This window comes from Anas acuta, chromosome W, assembly GCF_963932015.1.
Source record: "Anas acuta chromosome W, bAnaAcu1.1, whole genome shotgun sequence".
In the NCBI taxonomy this organism is placed as follows: Eukaryota; Metazoa; Chordata; class Aves; order Anseriformes; family Anatidae; genus Anas; species Anas acuta.
The window spans coordinates 2,629,990-2,653,605 of NC_089016.1; the positions used below are offsets into that span (position 1 = coordinate 2,629,990).

At 49.1% G+C, this 23,616-nt stretch overlaps 4 protein-coding genes across 9 annotated transcripts in view; 1 reads left to right on the plus strand and 3 right to left on the minus strand.

The window, feature by feature from the left end:
* The window catches only part of LOC137847094 (antigen WC1.1-like), a 433,117-nt gene that overhangs the window by 282,472 nt on the left and 127,029 nt on the right, over positions 1 to 23,616 (minus strand). The window lies entirely within an intron of this gene.
* LOC137847341 (olfactory receptor 14C36-like) lies at positions 1,661 to 2,593 on the minus strand. Its single transcript, XM_068665626.1, has one exon. The coding sequence runs from the start codon at positions 2,591 to 2,593 to the stop codon at positions 1,661 to 1,663; it is 933 nt and encodes a 310-aa protein (XP_068521727.1).
* Positions 6,540 to 11,217, plus strand: LOC137847342 (olfactory receptor 14A16-like). Its single transcript, XM_068665627.1, has 5 exons — positions 6,540 to 6,569; positions 7,289 to 7,360; positions 9,347 to 9,417; positions 10,009 to 10,016; positions 10,259 to 11,217. Exons 1-5 carry the CDS (start codon positions 6,540 to 6,542, stop codon positions 11,215 to 11,217), a joined length of 1,140 nt encoding a protein of 379 aa, XP_068521728.1.
* LOC137847104 (olfactory receptor 6E1-like) lies at positions 15,531 to 16,716 on the minus strand. The gene has a single exon (XM_068665385.1). The coding sequence runs from the start codon at positions 16,512 to 16,514 to the stop codon at positions 15,531 to 15,533; it is 984 nt and encodes a 327-aa protein (XP_068521486.1). The 5' UTR covers positions 16,515 to 16,716.

Here is a 23,616-nt window from a genome sequence, read left to right on the forward strand (position 1 = left end):
TCCTCAGACCCTGAATCTCAGCTGATCTCAGCAGAACATCCCCACCCATCGCCTCCTTCAGTCCTGTGACCTGACCACATCCATGTCACCTCACCTGCCTCCTCCAAGACCAAGCAATTGCTGTAGGAACTCTCATGCCCTGCTCAGCTTCATGAGGCCAAACTGCTTCAGTTAGGTGACTAGACGACAGGGATGCAGAATTTGGGGCTTAGGTGTTCAGGTTGGGGTTTAGGGATTAGATTTTGCCTTCCAGAGTTAGTGGTTGGGCAGAGTATTAGAGGGAGGCCTGTGTTTACTGCTTTGGCTTCTAGTCTGTGTCTAGTGTGGAGACGATGTTATCTGTTGGGATTTTCTTCAGGGCTCTGTTGAGGAATCATGTTAAGGCTGGAATTCAATGATAGGGATGAAAGTCTGAGGAATAGGGTGAGAATTGAGCTAAGAGTGTATGGTAAGGCCTTATGGATTTGGGACTTGGCTAGCCCATGCCAGGTGAGGTTTGGGGTTAGGAGTAAGAGCAGTGGATTCCTTTCAGAAAGAGGGATAGCATGTAGATGTAGGGGTAGGGCTTACGGTTACTGTTTAGAAATATTGCCAGGGCTTGACATGGATGTTTTCCTAGTAAGTGTTGCAGCAGCACAGCCTTGCCTGAACCCCTCTCACCTCTTCCAGATCTTTCTTTTCTGTTAGTCAAGTCCCTCTTCTCTCTCCCAAATCTCCCACCTTTATTCACCCAGATTTCCCCTGGCCTCCCCAAATGTGTCACCCTGTTGGGGGCAGCTTCCTGAAGGCCTTTGTGACCTCAGAGGCTCTGCCTCCCTGCTGTTGGCCAGGCAGGGGCTGGGACAGAAGTGACCTCACAGCCAGCATCCACAAGGGTCACAAGGAGCTGTTGTGATCATGAGGCCTCTTTCCAGCCCACCCAGGAACACCAGGTGCATGCCCTTCACAGTCCCTCAGGTACTCTGCCTGCCAACCAGCTCATGCTTCAGAAGGTCTTCTACATGTCCAGACTCACGTTTCCTCATGCAGCCTTTAGCAACTCCATTGCATCCTAAAGGAAATGCCCACCCATGTGTGGAAATGTGATTCAAGAACTTTACAGTGGGGGTGCTGGTAGGGAGCCAGCTGTGTTAGAGACCCTGGCCTGTGGACAAAGGACTTCCCCACAGCAGCACAATGAGCAAGTAACAAGAGCAATCGGAACTCACAGCAACAGAAGGGCTCTGGAGGAAAGAGTGGGAGGTGGAAGAGAGCACCTCAGGACAGACCAAACCCTCGGGCTCCCTGGCAATGCTGCTGTACCAGGACTCTTCTCCCCTCCACCTCTGCACACAGCCAAGTGCCTCTGCAGTTCCACCACAGGTGTCTGAGGAAGGATCTCAGGCAAGAAAGTCACTGCAGGGTCCTTTCTTTTATTTAAACATACAGAGAGCCTGGCTCATTGTTTTCACCAAGTCTTGGAGTCACTCAAGCAGGCATATACTGAAATGAAGGGGAGGAAAAATGTTATGTCTTTGTGCCTTTGTAGACACAATCATAAGTAAGGCAAAAACAAACAAACAAACAAACAAACAAAACAGCAAGTCACACTCACAGAAAACAAACATTTGGGAATATAATGAGTAACATTGTAAGTGATATGCTGATGAAAACAGGCCATTTATTGCTTCTGACACATTCCAGTCATCACTTTCCACACTGCATCCTTCAGCTCCTGGTTCCTCATGCTGTAGATGAGGGGGTTCACTGCTGGAGGCACCACCGAGTACAGAACTGTCAGCAAAAGATTCAGGGATAAGGAGGACATGGAGGGGGGTTTCAGGTAGGCAAATGTGCCACTGCTGATGAACAGGGAGACCACAGCCAGGTGAGGGAGGCACGTGGAAAAGGCTTTGTGCCGTCCCTGTTGTGAGGGGATCTTCAGCACAGCCCTGAAGATCTGCACATAGGACAGCACAAGGAAAACAAAACACCCTGATGCTACAGCGACACTAAGCATAAGAAGCCCAACTTCTCTTTGGTAGGCATCTGAACAGGAGAGCTTGAGGATCTGGGGAATATCACAGAAGAACTGGTCCAGGGCATTGCCTTGGCAGAGGGGGAGGGAAAAGGTATTGGCAGTGTGCAGCACAGCATAGAGAAAAGTAATGCCCCAGGCAGCTGCTGCCATGTTGACACAAGTTCTGCTGTCCATTATTGTCCCATAGTGCAGGGGTTTGCAGATGGCAATGTAGCGGTCATAGGCCATGATGGTGAGAATAGAAAACTCTGCTGAAAGGAAAAAGAAAAAGAAAAATACCTGAGCAGCACAACCTGTGTAGGAAATGGCCCTGGTGTCCCACAGGGAATTGGCCATAGCTTTGGGAACAGTGGTGGTAATAGTGCCCAGGTCAAGGAGGGCAAGTTTGAGGAGGAAGAAGTACATGGGGGTGTGGAGGCAGTGGTCGCAGGCTATGGTGGTGAGGATGAGGCCGTTGCCCAGGAGGGCAGCCAGGTAGATGCCCAGGAAGAGCCCAAAGTGCAGGAGCTGCAGCTTGCATGTGGCTGCAAATGGCAGGAGGATGAACTCTGTTGGGAAGCTGCTGTTGGACATTTGCTGCCTCAAGGCATGGATGGCTGTCAGTGGTGGAAAAGACACGGAACAAGTTAGAGAGATTTTGTGTGCAATACCTATAGCTATATATTATGTTACATCGAGACCACCTCAGGAGGACAAACTGCTACTTCCTTTTGAGGAACAAGTGCTCCTGCCTCTAGCTCAGTTTTACTTCCTAAGGGTGTAGAGGTACCAGACAGATCCTCTGTGGGCTCATCCAGAGTCAGTACTGCTCTACAGCGTCTGCTGAAAACCACGGGGGATGGATTTCAGGTGCCCACTGACCAGGGGTATCTCTGTATATTAGGTGCTGAGCAGGACATCCAACAATATTTTGGGAAACATTGAAGTATGTAGGTTAAACTGTGTGGAGGAAAATTGTGAGGCTCCACACAGACCTAAAGATCTCTTTGAGTGTAATGTTCTAACTGCCTCACTGACTGACACAACCTGACAACTCCATTAGCATTTCCCTCACTGCTCTTCAGGGCAGAAAAGTGAAAGCACAGACTCTCAAGAGTACTTTCCCTGCAGGTAGTTCTGGAGTCGATCTTCCTTGTCAAGAATCATACCCAGAAATACCCTGTGGGTACTGCGGAACTGTGAGCTGCCTGCCCCACGTACCAGCCTCTGGAGGTGGAGGGGGCTCCTTCCATCCACAGCTTCTCCCTGCAGCTCACCTGGGCAGCTCCTCGGGGAGGCTGAGCACTGAGCCCGGCAGGCGGCAGAGGCCCTGTCCCGACACAAAGCCCCTGGGGCACAGCAGGGACTCTGCTCTGCACCACAGCCCTGGCCACCCCTGTGTGGTGGTTTTACCATGCTAGGCAGCTAAACACCACAACTGCTGTTTCACTCCCCCTCCTTAGATGAGGAGGAGAAGAAGTAAAGTAAAGATCAACTCACGGATTGAGGTAAGGATAATTTAATTCCTTTGGTTGGTTTAAGTCAGCTGCCCTGGTGATGTTTCTTTTCTCACTTTTTTTTGCCCACACCCTAAGAGTGTTAGAGTCCTGATGCTGTGTCAGCACTGCTCAGCAGCAGACACAGCACTGGTGTGACAGCACTGCTGTTCTAGCTACAAGTGCAGAGCACAGCAGTGTATGGGCTGCTGCAGGGAAAGTTAACATCCCAGCCAGACGCAGTACATCCTGCTTGCACCCTGCCTGCGCATCATGCAGCTGTCACCACAAGAAGAAACCATCATCCCCTGTCCCTGTGACAGCTTTGGCAGGTAATCCCCGCTCTGGAGCTTCTCATTCTTCTCTTATCCAAAGAAACTCTGAGCGTCCCCCCCTGACACCTCCCATAGGTTGAGGGATTTTCCAGCAAATCTGGAGATGGCACCAGGAACAACAGCTGCGTTGCCCTGCAGCCAGAGACTTACCCTGTTCAGGCCTGTGAAGATTTCTCCCGCTGTGAGCTCTCAGCATCCCCCCTCCACACTGCCTTTAACATCTCCCTCCCTTCTCTCAGCCACCCTTGTCCTCTGCAGGCAGTGTCCCCAGCCCTGCTGCGCTGTGCAGAGGAGCTGCTCCTGGGCAGAGCTGTCTCTCTGCAGCGTTGCCCAATTTCCAGGAGCTCCCCTTGGGCCCAGGAGCCCAGCCCAGCTCATCAGCACAGGGAGCTCTTGCCAAGTCCCTGGGCCTCCAAATGAATCAACTTTGAAACAAACTGAAGTGAGAGAGGGACTTAGGAGAATACAATAACTTACTAACTTTTTAGAAAAGAATTTACTGGGCTGGGCTGGGAAGAGGACAGGAAGGTGTGGAGAGCTGGGGAGGCTGGGCTGGGCTGGCCTCCTGCAAGTGTCAGGGAGGACCAGCAGAGCAGGGGCTAGGCTGGGCTCTTGTTCTCTAAAGGCTGCATGTGGAAACGTGAGTCTGGATGTGTGGAAGGCCTTCTGAAGCATGAGCTGGTTGGCAGGCAGAGTACCTGAGGGACTGTGCAGGGCATTCCCTGCACACACTGCTCCTGGGTGTGCTGGAAAGAGGCCTCCTGAGCACAACAGCTCCTTGTAGTCCTGTGGATGCTGGCTGTGAGGTCACTGCTGTCTCAAAACCTGTCTGGCCAACAGCAGGGAGGCAGAGCCTCTGAGGTCATAAAGGTCTTCAGAAAGCTGCCCCCAATAGGGTGAGTCCTTTGGGGAGGCCAGGGAAATGCTGGGAGAATAAAGGTGAGAGATTTGGGGGAGGTAAGAGGGAGTTGGCTAAGAGAAAGGAAAGATTCTGAAGAAGAGAGAGGGGTTCAGGTAAGGCTACTGCTGCTGCAACACTTAGTGGGAATAAATTCATGTTAGATTCTGACAATATTTCTAACAAGTAACTGTAAACCCTAGGCCTACTCTTAAGCACTATCTCTCATCCTGAAATGAATCCTCTGTAGTAATCACCAACCTCGAACCTTACCCTGAAGACAAAGACCATAACCACTCAGACATAACCACTTACCGTTTTTTACCCCATTGCTCACTGTAATCCACAGCCCTTAATTCCTAGCATTAAATTGCCTTAACCCTAGCCCTCACCCAGGCAGAAATAAAACCATAACCAAAAATCCAGCCCATAACCTAAACACTGAATGGGTTGACAAAGCAGAACACCAAAGCCTCAACCTAAGTCTCTGCCCAATCCCTAACCTGGAAGGCAAGGTCTAATCCCTAGACCTTAACCTGAACACCTAATCCTCAAATCCCTCATTCCTGGACTTTAATAATGAAAACGAAGTGTCTGGCTGGTGACTCTGAGGTCACTTTTGCCTCCGGAGCTGATAGGCCATCAGCAGGAGCATGGCTGGGCAAGGGACTGGGAGCAGGCATGTGGCTTGGTTGTGTCTCTCTGAGGAGCTAAAAAGCCTGCAGGAAGGTAATATTGCTTGGAAGATCATGGAGAGGTTCCTTTTGTCTGGTCAGTTGACTGGCCAGAGGAAAGCTGATAGGCTGGGATGCCTGTGTGAAGGATGGTTTCTGAGATGTTGGAACTTCCCTTCGTCACAGAAAACTTACCCTGATCATGGTGAGAGAAAACTTGCTAGAAACTGAAATTTGGATGACAGAGACAGGGCATGAGAGGGAAGATACATTACTAAAAGGCTTTAGTGTCAGAGGTCACCTGGAGGGAATCTGTTCTCCGTCCATACCTTTGTGTTTCAAGACACAGCTGGAGAGGGTACATGAATCATCAGTGAAGGCACAGAAGTGCTAAGCAAGGTAGGAAAACAAGATGCATGTTTTCAGCCTGCAGGGAAACTGGGACGGGTGTGGGATGTCATAGGACAGCCAGTGGTGGAGATGGACAAGGACTCTGGCAAGAGTAGACTTAGCCAGGAAAAACAAGGTCTTGTCCCCTTGGCTATTGCAGGTCTCTCTGCCACCAAGGCCTAGGAGGAGACATGTTGTCCTATTAGCAATGGGGGCTAGTCACCTCTTTGCACCTCCTGACAGAGGCTAGAATGTATCACACCATTGTCTTTCAATTGTCACTGCATACCTCACATCCCACTGTCTGATGAATAGCCCAGAGCCTCACATGAGGGACAGAACATCTCTGCCCAGAGCTGGCATCAGGGTTTGGTCTTTGTGCTTGATGAACCAAAGCCAGCATTCTCTCAGCCTCAGAGCCACCTCCAAAGTGCCTTGGCCAACCTGTAATCATGACCTCCAATTGACTCATCAGTCTCCTTTCAGGAGCTGAAGTTGTTGGACTTTGCAGAAGCTATACTTTGGGGTTTATTAAGACATAGCAAGCCCTGAGTGTCTCTTAAGGAGGTCTGGACCGGTAGGAGAAGTCTGACCCTTTATGGACAACTTTGCTCCTCACCTTCCAACCCCACTATTTCTGTCATTGCCCCACCAGGATTTGCATCACTTCTCCTGACATCAGACTTCTCCACAGAAGTCTACAGTTGCACCTTGTAGATCCCTTGCACCAGTTCTCTCCTTAGAGAAATGGCCATGAAGGAGACCATGGTGGAGCAGGTGAACCTGCACTGAAGAAGGCTGCAGCCTGTGGAGGAACCCCACCAGAGTAGATTCTGGACCAGAGCTGTAGCCCGTGGAGAGGAGCCCACGCAGGAGCAGGTGACCTGGCAGGAGCTGCTGCCCGTGGGGGACCCAGGTTGGAACAGTGTGCTTCTGAGGGATGGACCCCGTGGTACGGACCCATATCTGAAGCAGTTCTGGAAGAGTTGCTGCCTGTGGGAAGCCCACACAGGATCAGTTCGGGAAGGATGTGATCCCATGGGAGGGACCCCACATTGGAGCAGGGGAAGAGAGTGACCAAGAAGATCAGAAACAAAGTGCTATAGATTGACCACAGACCCCCTTCCCCTGTTCCCCTGTGCTGCTCGGGAGGAGGAGGTGGAAGATGGTAGATGGGGGAAAGTGTTCTGGGCTTTCTTTACTTTGTTTCTCACCTTTTTAGCTTGCTAGTAATAGGCAATATATTTTACATTCTATCTCCCTACTCTGAGTCTGTTTTGCCCATCACAATAGTTTTTGAGCACTCTCCCTGTCCTTCTCTCAACCTTTGAGCCCTTTGCGTCGTATTTTCTCCCCCTTTCTTTTTGAGGAAAGGGGAGTGATAGAGTGGTTGTGTTGGAGCTCAGCTGCCCACCCAAGTAAAACCACCACAGCTTGGAAGAGGTGATCCATGAAGACCAAGCAGCTTTATCCTCTTTGGTCCCTCTTTCCTGAAGGGCTTTGTCCCATGGGACTCTACAAAGGAGATGCCCAACGAGGCCAAGTCTTCTTTCCTGAAGTCCAGGGTAGTGAGTCTTCTGTGTTCCCTCCTTGCTGCACTTAGCATCCTAAACTGCACCATATGACAGCCACTGCAGCCCAGGCTGCCCTTGAGCTTCACATTCCCCACCAGCCCCTCCTTGTTGCTGAGAATGAGGTCCAGCATAGCACTTCTCTCTGCTATCAATGGAAGAAGGAAGGTATCATTAATGCATAAAAGGACCTTCCTGGATTGGCTGTGCCCTGCTGTGCTGTCCCTCCAGCAGATACCAGGATGGTTGAAGTCCCTCCTGAGGACCAGGGCTTTTGAATGTGAGGCTGCTTCTATGTGTTTATAGAGGGCCTCACCTGCTGGTCTTGCTGATCAGGTGGCCTGCAGCAGACTCCCACTATAATGTCCCCTGTCCCTACCCTCCCTTTCTCCTCACCCATCAGCTTGCTGTCAGATCCTCGCTCATCCCCAGGCAGAGCTCCATGCACTCCAGCTGCTCACACACATAGAGGCCACACTGAACTGAACCAACTGAACAAGCTCCCGTGGGTTTGTGGGGTGTGTGAGGGGAGCTTCATCACACAAGGATCACCACATGGATCAAGAGTGTCCAGCCGGGGATGAGATGCCTCATATGGATCAGTGCCCCGCACAAGGGTAGATAGCATCTTCCCATCCCTGCCTGTGTGTCCTCTTTGTTATTGGCCATAAACAGAGTTTTCCAGAGGGATTGTTTGCACCTCTCAGTGACAATCAAACTCTGTTAGGACTAACCGTAATTCTGTACTCAGCCTCTCTCTGTTGTTTCAAAGAGACATTTGTTAATTATTTCAGATGACTTCATTATTTCAGTTGACTTCAAATTATGTTCTGCAAAAGTGATTGTTGCCTTGCAGGAGGTGTCAGCCCTGAAGCCCCAAGGACATCTCAAGGGAGACAAGAAGTAAAGAGACAGCAAAGCCTGGGGCTGGAGCTCTTCTGCTGAACTGGGCCGGGCTCCTGGGACCAAGGGGAGCACCTGGCAAGCGGGCAGTGTTGCAGAGAGACAGCTCTGCCCAGGAACAGCTCCTCTGCACATCACAGCAGGGCTGGGGACACTGCCTTCAGGGGACAAGGGCAGCTGAGAGAAGGGAGGGAGATGTTAAAGGCAGTGTGAAGGTGGGGGACACTGAGAGCTCACTGTGGGAGAAATCTTCACAGCCCTGAACAGGGTAAGTCTCTGGCTGCAGTTGTTCCTGGTGCCATCTCCAGATTTGATGGAAAAACCCACAGCCTATGGGATCTTTCAGGAGGACTCTCACAGCTTCTTTGGAAAAGAGAAGAACAAGGTCCAGAGCAGGGCTCACCTGTGAAAACTATCAGGACAGGACTTGAGAGTTCCTTCTTGCAGGGCTGGCTGCTGGGTGTGCAGACAGGTTGCAGTCAGGGGTGGCCAGGGCTGTGGTGCAGAGCAGGGTCCCTGCTGTGCCCCAGGGGCTGTGTGCTGGGGCATTGCCTCTGCTGCCTGCCAGGCTCAGCACTCAGCCTGCCTGGGGAGCTGCCCAGGGTGCTGCGGGAAGAAGCTGTGGGTGGAAGGGGTCCCCTGGCAGGACAGGGCAGAGCGTTGCCAGATGCTGCTGCCTGGGGCAGGCTGCTCACAGCTGACAGCACCCCCACTGCGTCTTTGGGGATATTCTTGACAGTGAAAACCAAGGCAGGGACTACCTGAAGGGAAGACACTCTGGAGTCTGTGCTTTAACTTTTCTTCCCTGAAAGGCAGTCAGGAGGATCATAATGAAGTTATCAGGTTTGTATTAGTAAAACAAGCTCCAAGATCATTACACTGAAAGAGATCTGTAGGTCTACGAGGAACCCCATAAGTCAGCAGGACTCTCCTCCTGTCCAGATGCTTCTCTATGAGTCAGGCTCCAGAGCACACTGAGGGTATTATGGAGGGGACCCTTCAGGAAGATGAGAGCAAGGAATTCCTGAAGGGAAGGTGTTTGCATTTTGACTTCTCTCCTCTTGCTTTTCTGGGTGGCAGTGGGAGATGGGAATTTATTTCCACGTTTTGATGAAGCCCCTGAGAGCCCAGTTCTTCTTAGCTCTTGATAGGTACGTGCTACTCCTTAGCCACCAAACACATGGAGATATTCCTGAAAATTACACAGGAACAGGCAGTGTCTGCAAGACAGAGCTGAGCACACAGCAGGTGGAATGGGGTCTGTGAGCAATGGCAAGGAGGAGATGTGGGAACAGGGAAGCAGCTCCCAGCCGGGACACCTCCAGGCATCAGAGACCTGGGCAGGGATGGAGAGGGAGCTGCTGCCTGAAACACCTAGGGAGGGGGGGATTCAGGCACTCCCTGCCAGGCCTGCAGTGCAGGCCCCTTCTCTGCAGCAACCCCCTGCTCTCCTCTGACACCCAGCACAGCCTCTGCCCTCAGGGGCTTTAGGGCATGAGCCACCTCCTCCTCAGCTGGACCTCCAGAATAAGAGAGAAGCCTGTGTCTTGAGAGGTGATACGCAATGATGAGGCTAAGAGTACCTGCCCTGCAATGTCACTTCCAAAGGTGGCATGCAAGCTTAGTAATGTGAAGGCTTCCCTGCATGCCCATCTCCCTTTCTCTGTGTAAGCAGGTAGGGGCATTGTGGTATTCTTTCTCATTTGTCCACCTCTGTGGGGGTCTCTTAATCTCTTTGTCAGGGGTGCAGGTGGGTGTAAGCTTCTGTTCTGACATGGATTGCTGGGCCCTGCCCTGAGGGCATCTTTTTGGGAACAAGGTGCCCAAGTTTCATTTTAAACTGTCAGACATGCTGTCATCCAGTTGGGAGGGCTGGAGATGAGCTGATTCATTCCTCATTCAACTCATGGAAAAGTAATTTCTGTGGGAGAAGGTGTGAATTTTGCTGAGAGGTCTCTCTAACTTGTCCCTCTTTTTTTCCTCCATGGATAGCCAACCCTGCCCTGAGAGGACAGCAAATGTCCAACAGCAGCTTCCCCACAGAGTTCCTCCTCCTGCCATTCACAGACACACGCCAGCTGCAGCTCCTGCACTTTGGACTCTTCCTGGGCATCTACCTGGCTGCCCTCCTGGGCAACGGCCTCATCCTCACAGCCATAGCCTGCGACCACCGCCTCCACACTCCCATGTACTTCTTCCTCTTCAACCTCTCTCTCATTGACCTGGGCACTATTACCACCACTGTTCCCAAAGCTATGGCCAATTCCCTGTGGGATACCACAACCATTTCCTATGCAGGCTGTGCTACCCAAGTCTTTTTCTATATTCTCTTTGTCGCAGCAGAGTTTTATCTCCTCACCATCATGGCCTATGACCGCTACATTGCCATCTGCAAACCCCTGCACTATGGGACAATAATGGCCAACAGAACTTGTGTCAACATGGCAGCAGCTGTCTGGGGCAGTACTTTTCTCTATGCTGTGCTGCACACAGCCAATACATTTTCACTGCCCCTCTGCCAGGGAAATCTCCTGGACCAGTTCTTCTGTGAATTTCCCCAGATCCTCAAGCTCTCCTGCTCAGATGCGTACCTAAGAGAAGCTGGGCTTCTTGTGGTTAGTGTTGTTTTAGCATTTGGGTGTTTTGTTTTCCTTGTGCTGTCCTATGTGCCAATCTTCAGGGCTGTGCTGAGGATCCCCTTACAGCAGGGCCGGCACAAAGCCTTTTCCACGTGCCTCCCTCACCTGGCTGTGGTCTCCCTGTTCATCAGCACTGGCATATTTGCCTACCTGAAGCCCCCTTCCATCTCTTCTCCATTCCTCAACCTTTTGCTGGCAGTTTTGTACTCCATGGTGCCCCCAGCTCTGAACCCCCTCATCTACAGCATTCAAAACAAGGAGCTCAAGTGTGCTGTTAGGAGACAGATATGGGGAATGTTTTCCAGTACTTAGAAAGATCCCTTCACTGTCCAATAATGAATACAAGTAAATCTCCTTCCAAGCTTCTGTTTTCTTTGTACTCATTACTATTATTATTATTAATTACTTTTTTCTTTTTTTTTTTTTTGGGGGGGGGGGGTGGGTAGGTCATTATTACTGCTTCTGTTCCTTGCATTTGTACATAAATATTTGGATTCCCCCCACTGCTGTGAACGAACAAACTTGTTCTGTCCCATTAGTAGGCTGTATAGACAGCCTACTAACACTCACCTAACACTGTGAGTCAGTGAAGACTATCTCATGACATCTCAGTAATAAAATGGAATTACCCCAGTGCAATGCGTGAAGCCTGGGACTTCCTTTCCCCCAAAAACTTGTCAAGAATAGGCCCAAAGAATTGCTCCCCACAAGGATCTGTTCTTGCTTCAGTTCAGGAGGGAATGGCTCATTTTTGCATTGTGACCTGTCAGAGACCAAGGACTAGATTTAACACTCACCCATGGGTGTCTGCTGACAGCAGAGGCAGGGAATGGTCACTGCATTACATAGCCATGGCCATTCCCACATGTGATCCATAGGTGATGTCCTTCAGAAGGGGAATCTGGAGCTGCCTGCAGAGCCCAGGATACCTCCAGGGACATGGGAGTCTGGTGTGGGCAGTGACTGCAGCCCCTCTGAAAGTGAGAGATCTCCCACTGTGAGCTCAGCCACAGGGAAAGAACTAAAGCCAGGTATTTCAGGGAACCTGTGACTCCGCAATCTCAGGGAAGAGAGTGGGCACCCAGCAGGCAGAGGGAAGGGAAGGTGGGGAGTGATTCAATTCCCCCTTCGTGAAGTACCTTTGTCTGAAGTACCTCTGTACAGCCTGTTTGTTCTGCATAGTAGTACCAACAGCTTGGGGACCACATGTGGGGAGTGTGGGGACTGCCATTCCCCACTGCCCAAGGGGAGCTAATCTTTGAAATTTGACCAGCTCCATCCTTCTGCTGGCATCACTGTCTATACTGGGGGAACAGTTACTGTGGATCAAGACTGGGTCATGGGCCCAGAGATTTCAATACCCAGCTGCAGAAAGCACTGACTATCCTGATCTATATCCTGAGCTGTAACTGCTCAGAGAAGATTATGGTAGTGAACACCTCCAGAGGTCCCTTCTGACTCAGGGAAGAAAGGGCTAGACTGTGGAGTTAGAGTGCATGACAATGCTGTGTTTTGAGGCCTCGCCGCTGTTTGTAATCCCTGCTCCTCAAGGTTACACAGTGAGTGGTGTCATTCTCAAAATGAGTCTCTGCCCTTGGGAACCTGGAGTACAGCTGGTGCAATGATACTACAGGAAAGTTCTCAGAGACATTGCAAGACATTCCAGAATGACTGAATCACAAACTGGTTATAGTTGGAAAAAGTCTCTCCCCATGTTACTTGTAAGTTTCCTTTAAGTACTGGAAGGCAAGAAAAAGATTCCCCCCAGAGTCTGCTCTTCTCTAGGCTCAATGAACCCAACTGGCTCAGCCTGCCTTCACAGGAGAGGTGTTCCACTCCACTGATTATTGCTGTGGCTCTGCTCTGGTCCCACTCTCTGAGGCCTATGTCCAAAATCTTATGTGTCTGTTGTGCTGAGGCCCCGGAGCTGGATGCAGAACTCCAGGTGGGGTCTCACAAGAGCAGAGTAGAGAGGGAGAATCACCTCCCTCAACCTGCTGGTCACTCTGCTTTAGATGCAGCCCAGGATATTGTAGGTTTTTGGGGTTGCAAGTAGACATTCCTGACTCATGTTGAGCTTCTCTTCAACCAGAACCCTCAGGTCCTTCTCATCAGGGCTATTCCTCAACAGGGCAGTGGTTTTCTCAAAGCCATGGTGCACACTGCCTGTACATTGTCCATTCCCCTTTGCCAAGGCAATGCCCTGGACCAGTTCTTCATTAGAGGGAATGGCCTCAGGTTGCTCCAGGGAGGTTTAATTTGGAAATTAGAAGACATTTATTCTCAGAAAGAGTAGTCAGGCATTGAAATGGGTTGCCTAGGAAAGCAGTAGTGTCACCGTCCTTGGGGGGTTTTTAAAGAGAGGTTGGAACTGGCACTTAAGGACATGATTTAGTGGGTGACATTGGTAGTAGGGGCATGGTTGGACCAGATGACCTTGGAACTCTCTCCCACCCTAGTGATTCTATGATTCCATTTTGCCCAGTTGCTGTATGAGTTTCAGGGAGTTAGAAACTTGCCCCATCTTCCAGAACTCTCATGAACTCCTTTACAGTATTTATCTTTCTATGGTCTGTTTTTCTAAGACTTTTCTTGTGCAGAGAGCCCTAATGGAAAGTAGATCCCCTTAGATGCAACACGGTCATGGCAGGCATTTCTTCTGCACTATGGGCATGTGTCTTGGTTGTGGAGAAACTTTCCCAAGAGGTCCACCAACTCAAAGAGCATATACCTTCCTCCCTCTACATGCATGAACCAGTACCTCAGCTACTAGGAGTAAACATGCCTCTGCTCAAGAAAGGGGATATGGTGGGTCCACACAACATACCACTCTGTTGTTTTACCCCATGTGACCATGGAGAGGACATGAGAAAGGGGAATGGGAAATCTACCTCAACCCTAGAGGCATGGGTATGTAAGTTACAAGGAAAAACAATTGCAAAAGGGGAGGGGGGGGTGGGGGGTGTAGGAAGGAAACTTCCAGCAAAATTGCTGCTCCAATTTCCATGAATACTCTGACCAGGACTAAGGGTGCTCTGCCTCCAATCAGGTGGAGGGACAACTGAGTTTATTGGATTGTCTGGGTTCGATGGCCTGACACATCAGACCCACAGAAGTATGAGGCTCTAGTGGACACCAGCGTACAGTGTACTGCAATGTCATCCAGCTATAAATGGGCAGAACTCATTTTTATCTCTGGAGTGACAGGGGAATCCTGACAGTTAACTGTATTGGAGGCTGAAGTGCAGCCTCTTTAAGACAGTGAGATTAAACAGCTGTTTGTCTTGCTCAGTCTCTTAGAGGACCCTTCTTTTGTGGGGTTGCTGAAGGTCAAAGAGCAGCAGATGCTGATCACTACCCCAGTGGTGCACAGGGAGCAATATTGCACTAAGATTCCCTGATTCACATTCATGAGCTGGTTTATTGACTGGAGAGACAAGAAGTGATCACAAGACTTGCTCACCCTTTAATGGTCCCATATTGTCAGTGTGAATGGTTGACGAAAAGTGGAGACTAACATTGGACTATCGTGGCCTGAATGAAATCATGCCACTACTGAGTGCTGCAGTGCTGGACGTGGTAGAACTCCAATATGAACTAGGATCAAAGCCAGACAAGAGGTATGCCACGACTGATATCACTAATGTGTTTTTCTCAATCCCTTTAGCAGCAGAGTGCAGTCCACAATGACACAGGACACAGGTGAATGCAGGCAGGCACACTCAGCATTCACACAAACACAAACAACAGCAGCAGCATTATCCTGATCCCCTGTCTGGATGAGCAAGATGGAGGCCCATTATTGGGAAATGTAAAGTGCTTGTGTGCGCAAATGCATGTGCATGTGCGTGTGTGCAAGGTAGATCCCTGCAGTAGTTGGGATCAGATACTCAGGCTGCCCAGGACAAATTCCTGGCTCCCAGTCTGTGCAGTCAAAGACAGTTGGACTTATGAACCCTTATGGATGCAGCCCCACTGTAGCTGCTGGCACACACCACCCCAATCTAACACACACTCACAAAGACACAGGCACACACACATAAGTCAACACACTCCCATCTCTCCTGTTGCTGACTACAATGACACATGGGCCCTCTGATGCCCTGGTTCTAGTCCAGCTGCTGCACTTACCCCTATGTACAACCACCAGGTGACCTACAGCCCTTGGCAGCAATCCCCTTAGTCCAAATGGTGATGCGGAGAGCTGCTGCCAGTGATGCATCTGGATGGGTTTCTGCCTGGACAGTGGGGTGACAGCCCTCCCAAGGCAGTCCTGGAAGGAGCTGGGACAGGATCTTGGTTCCACAGGAGCCAGTGACTTGGGTTCCCACCTGCCATTGTGCTTTGTGCTCTTCTGGGCTCATGGAGATGGGTCCTTGATGAGCTGAGGGCTCTCCTGTGATGGGTCTGGAAGCAGTCAGAACAGGCCATGAACTGAATTACTTATCCTGACATCATTTCCTTGGGTCTTCGTTTTGTGTGCAGATGAACACAGCCTAACACAATCCAGCAAGAACATAAAACCAGGGAGACATCTGCATGTGGAGGTCACATACATACAGAGGTGATACTACATAAGATATGACAGCAGAGAACTCAAATTGCTCTTCAGAAATGCATCACGATTAGGGGAAAAGCTGTGCTGTTGTACGGGCCATGACTTCCTTCAGGGCCAGCATCACAGCCTTGTTTCTAAGACTGTAGATGAATGGGTTTAAGAATGGGTACAGGACAGTGTTCAGCAAAGCTACAATGCTGTTGGTCTCCAAAGAAACATGTCCTGAGGAGGGTGCGTAGAGAGCAATGCAGCTTCCATAGGCAATGGCCAAGGTGGTGAGATGGGAAGAGCATGTAGAAAAAGCTTTTCTCCTTGCAGAGGCTGCTGGCATTTGCAGAATACAGAATAAGATGCACGTGTAAGATGCCAGAGTTAGACACAAGGAAGACAGCACGATAAACAATATGAAAACAGATTCAGTTTTCCAAAGCAGGGTGACATCAGAGCAGGACAGTTGGAATAAGGGAGTGGAGTCACAAAAAAAATGCTGGATCTTGTTCGAACCACAGAAAGTGAGCTTGGAGAGCAGCACCAGGCGGTAACTCAAGAACATGAAGCCCATGACCCAAACAGCAACCACCAGCTGGATGCAGAGCCAGTGCTTCATGATGGCAGCATAGCGCAAAGGCTGGCAGATGGCAATGTAACGGTCAAAGGACATGACAACAAGGAGAACAAACTCTGAACCACCCAGGGCAAAATAGAAGGAGGCCTGGGCAAAGCATCTTCCTACTGAGATTGTTCTCCTGCCAAAGCTCAGAATTACCAACAGTTTGGTGCTTGTGGAGGACGTAAGCCAGATTTCCAGGAATGCCAGATTGCCAATGAAATAGTACATGGGGGTTTGCAGGCGGTTATCCACACACACCAGGAAAACGATGGCTGCATTCCCCATCACCGTTGTCAGGTACATGAGTAGAAGGACCAGGCATAGAAATAGCTGTAGCCTTTGATCAAGCTCTGAGAAACTTGTGAGGATGAATTCAGAAACAACAGTTCCATTGCGTGTTCCCATGCCCAATTTCCATTCATCCTGCTGAGGCAGGAACATGGCAAAAGTACAGGTACAATAATTTCATTATCTGGACAGGAGGCTATCTCCTTCCTTCTCTCTTTCCTTGCTTGCAGGCTTTCTATACAACAGAGAGAGGGACTTTTGTGTTTCACATATCAAGATGAGTCAACAGGGAATTTCTTGTCTTCTTTCCACCTTTGTCCATCAGCCAGAAATGATTCTTTCTCAAGAACATAGGACTAATAGGGGGTTGTTAGCGATTGCACCCTGTTCCCAGGAAGGTCCTCATTTACTCAGAACAATTGCAAACAACCATTGTAGCAATGTTTCAAAAGGAAATCTCATCTTCTGCACAAATATTTTCTATTTTGTAGATGCTAAGCCATAAATTCAAATAAGTATATTGAAAGTTATTCTCTCTCCTCTTCAGTACTTGCCTTTTTGGACTACCAGCAGCTGAGGATCCCCTGGTTTATTTCAGGACAAAGAAATTTCAGGTCTTTCTTTTGTAATGCTGTGATTTCTTCTTTGTCATCTTCCCTTATTTCTTTAGGAAAGAAGAAAAATGCGGACCAAGTGTAGCTTGCCTTTTTTAGTACTGTAAATTAAGGTCAAAATTCATTATGGTCCCAGCAGGTCCGTAGAAACAGATCTATCACAATCTCATCTGACTTCATTCTTCACTGAAAAGCAAATATATCCAGAATTGCTCTTCGTTCTTACTATCAGACATTCTCAACTAAATTCCTTGCTTTTCTGAGAGGTGGAAAAATCTTGTCCTCTTCAAAAGCTTGAGGATAGTCCTTGTAGTACAAAGAGGAAGTGCCTAAAAAAAGCAAAGTGCCAAGTACTACTGTGTAGGCTTATATTTCAGTTGACTAAAAGTCACATCCTTCAGGTTGAGCTATTTAACTTACTCCCATCCCATCAATGCTGAGAGAGAGAAGAGCATCTGAAAGAGATCCCTCACCTTTATTTTGCATGGCAGTTCTAGGCTGGGATGACCCAGACATGAGCACTTTCTCTTGTTTCAGTGATTGTTGGGGAAGCCTCAGGAGAACAAGTTCTCACAGGTACCAGTAGTGAAGAAGGTTAAACTCATTACTCAAGTCTCTGATGATTGTAGTAAATTACTCTCTTCTGTAAATCAAAGTACTCCTCGAACAGGAAAATAAACAAAACTAAAACAAAAACCACAAGAGAAACTTGTTCAGCAAAGACAGACATTTTCTCCTTCACCTTTCCCTATGTGTTTAGACATAGAAAGGATCAGAGCAAATGACTGCAAAAAGCGACCACCTCAAAATGCAAGGGTGGGGGAGGAGATGATGGGTTTGAAGCAGTGAAGTAGTTTCTCCATGGGCTGTGTTGTCCCCTCAGGACCTGTCCCAGGGCAGAATGGGTGCACTTAGGCAGGAAAATGGGAAGCTCAGAAGCGGGGAGTTTTAAGGACTTTTAACATGGGGCTTGGGCTGGTCTTAGACCACAAATGCCCTGCCTTGCTCTTTGCAAAGAGGAATCTGTGCACTGGCTTCATCAGGAAAACTTGTTGAGATTAACCCATTAGCTGTAATAGTTTTAGCAGAAGCTCAAGCCCAATCACCAACAGCAATATGTTGTGGTTTAGCCCTGACAATCAGCTAAGCACTGAGGGGATCTGATCCAAGACTTTTTCCCATGCAATGAGGAAAAAAAAGAATGGGAGGCAGTGACAGGAAACAAGTCTGGTCAGTCACGTTAATCATAAGATCACAAGAACATAGAAAGATTTAGTTTCAAAGGCACCTTAAAGATCAACCAGTTCCAACTGCCCTGCCATAGTCAGGGGCACCTTCCACCAGACCGGGTTGCTCAAAGCCCCATTAAGCCTGGCCTTGAATATTTCCAGGGATGGGACACCTACAGCTCCTCTGGTCAACCTGTTCCAGTGCCTCACACTCTCAGAGAATACAGTTTCCTCTGAATATCCAATCTAAATCTACCCTCTTCTAGTTTAAAAGCTACCTCTCTTCTGAATGCAAATGCAGGATGGGGAGACCCAGTGGGCACAATTGCTTTTGCTGGTGCTGCTAAGGACAAGAGATATGGATCCCAAATTGTCTCAGGAGCCTCACATTGAAATGTAGGTGCACGGGGTTCACATCCAAGCCTGATACATGAACTCCTCATTCTGGTGGAGATGGTCAAGGAAGGGGAACACTGTTTTGCAAGCACCCAGCAGAGAAGAGAACAGAAGCTGTCCCAGTACATGTATTTTCTATCTCCTGCAGCTAGTGTTATTGGGGGACAGTCACCTTAAAGGCCTATGTCATATTTTCTGATCCATGCAGAATTTTCAGATAACCAAAGGCATCGGAAATGGCCCCAGAAACCAATGTCCGGGTTATTCCACCTAGTTTTATTCACAGACTCTCATCTGCATGGTATCTCTTCTCCAGCTGGACCCCTCTCTTCACATCTAATTCCTTTTCCAAGGAGCCCCCAGTGGGCTGCATCAGCTCAGTACTTTGGCAACTTGGTTATATATGTTGCACTTGGGCTATTGCCCATGGTGGGGGTTAAGAGAAGCTCCTTTCCTCTTCTTGTCTCACACCTGGCTTTCTCATCTGGAAGAAATCTCAGCTGATGAGCTACAGGCTTCAGAAAAAATATGTCTCTCTGTGAAACTCCAGAGAAATATCCTCATCAATCAAAGTGTACATGAAGCAAGGATCTGTGTGGGTTGTGTTTGCTGAAAGCTGAGAATCAGACCACTGAAAATTGTGATCTCTGGTGGGCTAAAGCAGCCCTGTGTTTCAGTTCTCCTCTGTGCTGAGGAAGGACGCTGCTAGCTGGCACTGAGAAAACCAGAACCTTTGTAGCTTCTTTGTATGTTATAGGATGTTCTAAGGAAAGTAGGAGGGATTTGGGACAAGGGAACTACAAGGTGCAACTGCAGACTTGAGTGGAGAAATCTGATGTCAGGAGAAGTGATGCACGTCCTAGGGGATCAATGAGAGAAATGGTGTGAGCTGGGGAGGTGAGGAGCAAGGTTGTCAGCACAGTGTCCAACTTCTCCTACCTGTCCAGACCTCCTTAAGAGACTCTTAGGCCTTTCTATGTCTTAATAAGTCCCAAGGTGTAGTTGCTGCTAAGTCTATTGACTTCAGCTTCTGAGAACAGACTGATGAAATGTCATGATGGATATCATGATGACAGCCAAAGACAGAAGCCAAACACCAAAGTTCTTGAAAGCATTGATTGGTTCCAATGAGGGCCATTTCTGACAAAGCTCCATGGAGTCCTTAGAGCAGGCAACCGGAGGCCATGATTGCAGGTAGGCCAAGGCCCTGTGCAGGTGGCTCTGAGGCTGAGAAAGTGCTGGGTTTGTTTCATCAAGCAGAAAGGCCAAGGCCTGCTGCCAGCCCTGGGCAGAGAGCTTCTGTCTCTCACAAAGGAGCTCCGGGCACTTCCTCAGACAGTGGGATGTGGTATGCAGTGCCAAGTGAAAGACAGCTCCAGGCCTCTGTCAGGAGGTACAAAAAGGTGAGGAGCCCCAGTTGTATTGTCATGTTAGAGAACCACATCTCCTCCTAGGCCTTGGTGGAAGAGACCTGCCATAGCCAAGGACAAGACCTTGGTTTTCTTGGCTAAGCTTTGCCTTGCCAGTGCCCTTGTCCTTCTCCACTGCTGGCTATCCTATACTGTTCCACACCTGTCTCTGTTTCCCTGCAGGCTGCAAACATTCATCTGGCTTTCCCACCTGACACTCACATAGGAATTTCTGTGCATTCATTGATGTCTGTACCCTCTCCAGCTCTTCCTGAAACACAAACCCATGGACTGAGAATGGATTTCCTCCAGGATACCTCTGACACTATAACACATCCCCTCCACTAAAGTATCTTCCTTCTCATGTCCACCTCCCACCATCAAAGCTTCACTTTGAGTCAGGTTTCCTCTTCCATGTTGTTTCCCATGAGCAAGGAAAGTTCCAACATCTCAGAAACCATCCTTCACACAGGCATCGACACTCATCAACATTCCCATGGCCTGTCAGCTGACCAGACACAAGGAACCTCACCATGATCTTCCGGGCTATGTGGCCTTCCTGATGGACTTTCAACTCCTCAGATAGACACAACCGAGCCACATACCTGCTGCTCTCTGCTCATGTACTCAGGCACAAGACACTTGAAAAACCACAGCCAAGGCAGGTTCTGCATGGGCCTTTCAGGTATTTGGGCAGAGGGCATCACACAAACACCATGCCAGCCAGGTGCCTTCTGCTGGCCTGTGAGAGACGCTGGAAGATGAGAGCCTGAAGGACCATCTGCCAGACAGGAGGCAAGGGTTGGGTTTACCTGGCAGCTACTTCAGAAAGATGGGACCTCCCAGTCCCTGGCCCAGCTATGCTCCTGCTGCTGGCCTATCAGCTCCAGAGGCAGAAGTGATTTCACAGTCCCCACCAAAGGCAAATGCTTCCTACAGGAGAGAGAGTTTCTAAGGCACAATTGAAACCCTATAGGAACATACAAACCTGGCACCCTCCTTGATGCCCAGCACCTAACTAGACAAAGGAAAAGTCCTTGTCATCCTCCAAGGCCATACATATCCAGATGGCCTTTCAATTTCTCAAGAGATTGGACAAACCTATGTGCAAGCTCTGTTAGGTACTAGGGCAAGACTGACCTTGAAATAAAGATTTACACTAGCTGCATGTCAGCAGCTCCTCAGTTCCTTATGGCATCTAAAATGACACCCTCAGAGACCAGCCATGTACCTGAAGGGGGCCTATCAGGCCATCAGGCACAAGTGCCCTGACACCCACCTGCACAGCCATGGGCCTCCTGCTGCCTCCTGACATCCTGAGGCACAGCTAACCTCAGCTGAGCATCCCCACCCATGTCCTCCCTGATCCCTATGACCTGACCAGATCCACATCAGCCTCATGGGGCCAAACCAATTTGATTACGTGATCAGAGTGCAGGGATTTAGGGGTTAGGTTTTCAGGTTAGGCTCTAGGGATTAGGTCTTGCCTTGCAGTTTTAGGGATTCAGCAGAGTCTTAGAGCTTTGGTGTTCTGCTTTGGGTAACCAGTCAGTGTTTAGGGTATGGGCTAGATTTTTGGTCAGGGTTTTATTATCCGCTTTGTTCTGGGATGAGGGCAGGTATTAAAACTGGCAATATAGTGATAGGAATTAAGGGCCTGGGATTTGGATGAACAATATGTAAAGACCAATGGTAACAGCAAATGTGTTTGGAGTTTGAGTTTGAGGTATGATCTGATGTTGGAGATTAGAACAGTGGATTCCTTTCAGGCTGAGGGACAGCATTTAAGGTAGGACTAGGTTCTCAGGGTACAAATTAGAAATATTGACTAACATGAATATTTTGCAGTATCAGCACCCTTATGTGAACCATTTTTCCCTCTTCCAAATCTTTCCTTAATGTTAGCGAAGTCAATCTTCTCTTCCCCAGGTCTCCCACCTTTATTCTCCCAGCTTTCCCCTGGCCTCCCCAAATGTGTCATCCTGTTGGGGGCAGCTTTTTGATGGCCTTTAGGACCTCAGAGGTTCTGCCTCCCTGCTGTTGTCCAGCCAGGGGCTGGGACAGAAGTGACCTCACAGCCAGCATCCACAGGGCTACAAGAAGCTGTTGTGCTCAGGATGCCTCTTTCCAGCACACCCAGGAGCACTGGGTGCAGGTGATGCCCTGCACAATCCCTCAGCTACTCTACCTGCCAACCAGCTCATGCTTCAGAAGGTCATCCACACATCCAAAGTCATGTTTCTTCATGCAGCCTTTAGCAACTCCTGGGCATCCTGAAGGAAATGGTCACTTCTGTGTGGAAAAGTGAAACAAGAACTGAATATATATTTTAAGAAAATGTTGAGAACTCTGCAGAGAAGGAGTTGCTGTGAAAGTCCTGATGAGTAGCATTGGTCATATCCATACCCAGTGAACAAGGACCCAGCCCAGACTGCTCTGTGGTTCCCCCTTGTCGCTTCCAGGACACAAGCCCAGCCCAGACCCTCCTCAGCTTTCCACACCTCCATCTTCTCTCCCAAGCCCAGCCCAGCAGAGCAGCCCAGACTGTGCTGGTCCCAAAGAAGCAAATGGAGAAGTGGAGGTCAGTGGGGTGCCCACAGATAGCCAGCCTTCTTGACAGACAGAGACTCATGGAATAGCCCCAAATGGAAAGGACCCACAAGGATCATTGAGTCAAACGCATCTCCAATGTCAGGAGATGATTTGGGGTGATTCACTCAATCTACTCTATGAAATTTCACTTCTTGAATAACTAATAATTTTCCCGACCCCTTCCCATTGCCTCATGTTGCAGGACTCTAGCAGTTTCAAAAGAAAAGAAAAACGAAACAAAACAAAAATATCTTGGTCTTTATTGAGTTTCATTATCAGCGATATGCAGAAGACAGACATTTTATTGCTTCTGAAAAACACCCAGACATAACTTTCCACACTGCATCCTTGAGTTCCTGGTTCCTCGTGCTGTAGATGAGGGGTTTCACTGCTGAAGGCACCACTGAGTACAGGACTGCAAACAAAAGATTCAGGAATGAGGAGGAAATGGATGGGGGCTTCAGGTAGGAAAATGTGCCAGTGCTGATGTACAGGAAGACCATGACCGGGTGAGGGAGGCATGTGGAAAAAGCTTTGTGCCTGCCCTGCTGTGAGGGGATCCTCAGCACAGCCCTGAAGATCTGTACATAGGACAGCACAATAAAAGTAAAACACCCCAGAAGTGAACATGCAGTAACCACAATAAGTCCAATTTCCTGGATGTAGGCATCTGAGCAGAATAGCTTGAGGATCTGGGGAATTTCACAGAAGAACTGGTCCAGGGCATTGCCTTGGCAGAGGGGAAGGGAAAAGGTATTGGCAGTGTGCAACACAGCATTGAGAAAACCACTGCCCCAGGCAGTTGTTGCCATGTTGACACAAGTTCTGCTGTCCATTATTGTCCTGTAATGCAGGGGTTTGCAGATGGCAATGTAGCGGTCATAGGCCATGATGGTGAGAAGATAAAATTCTGCTGGAACAAATGCAACAAACATAAAGACCTGGGTAGCACAACCCAAATACGGAATGGTCCTGGTGTCCCACAGGCAATTAGCCATGGCTTTGGGAACAGTGG

What these genes read in the sequence shown, in the direction of transcription:
- LOC137847104 (XM_068665385.1), bottom strand. Translation starts at nt 16,514, where the DNA reads ATGTTCCTGCCTCAGCAGGATGAATGGAAATTGGGCATGGGAACACGC.
- LOC137847342 (XM_068665627.1), top strand. Translation starts at nt 6,540, where the DNA reads ATGGCCATGAAGGAGACCATGGTGGAGCAG. An exon ending in AGGAGACCATGGTGGAGCAG is followed by an intron (nt 6,570 to 7,288) that starts GTGAACCTGCAC and finishes TCTTTCCTGAAG; the next exon opens with GGCTTTGTCCCATGGGACTC. An exon ending in CTTTCCTGAAGTCCAGGGTA is followed by an intron (nt 7,361 to 9,346) that starts GTGAGTCTTCTG and finishes TCTGGGTGGCAG; the next exon opens with TGGGAGATGGGAATTTATTT.
- LOC137847341 (XM_068665626.1), bottom strand. Translation starts at nt 2,593, where the DNA reads ATGTCCAACAGCAGCTTCCCAACAGAGTTCATCCTCCTGCCATTTGCA.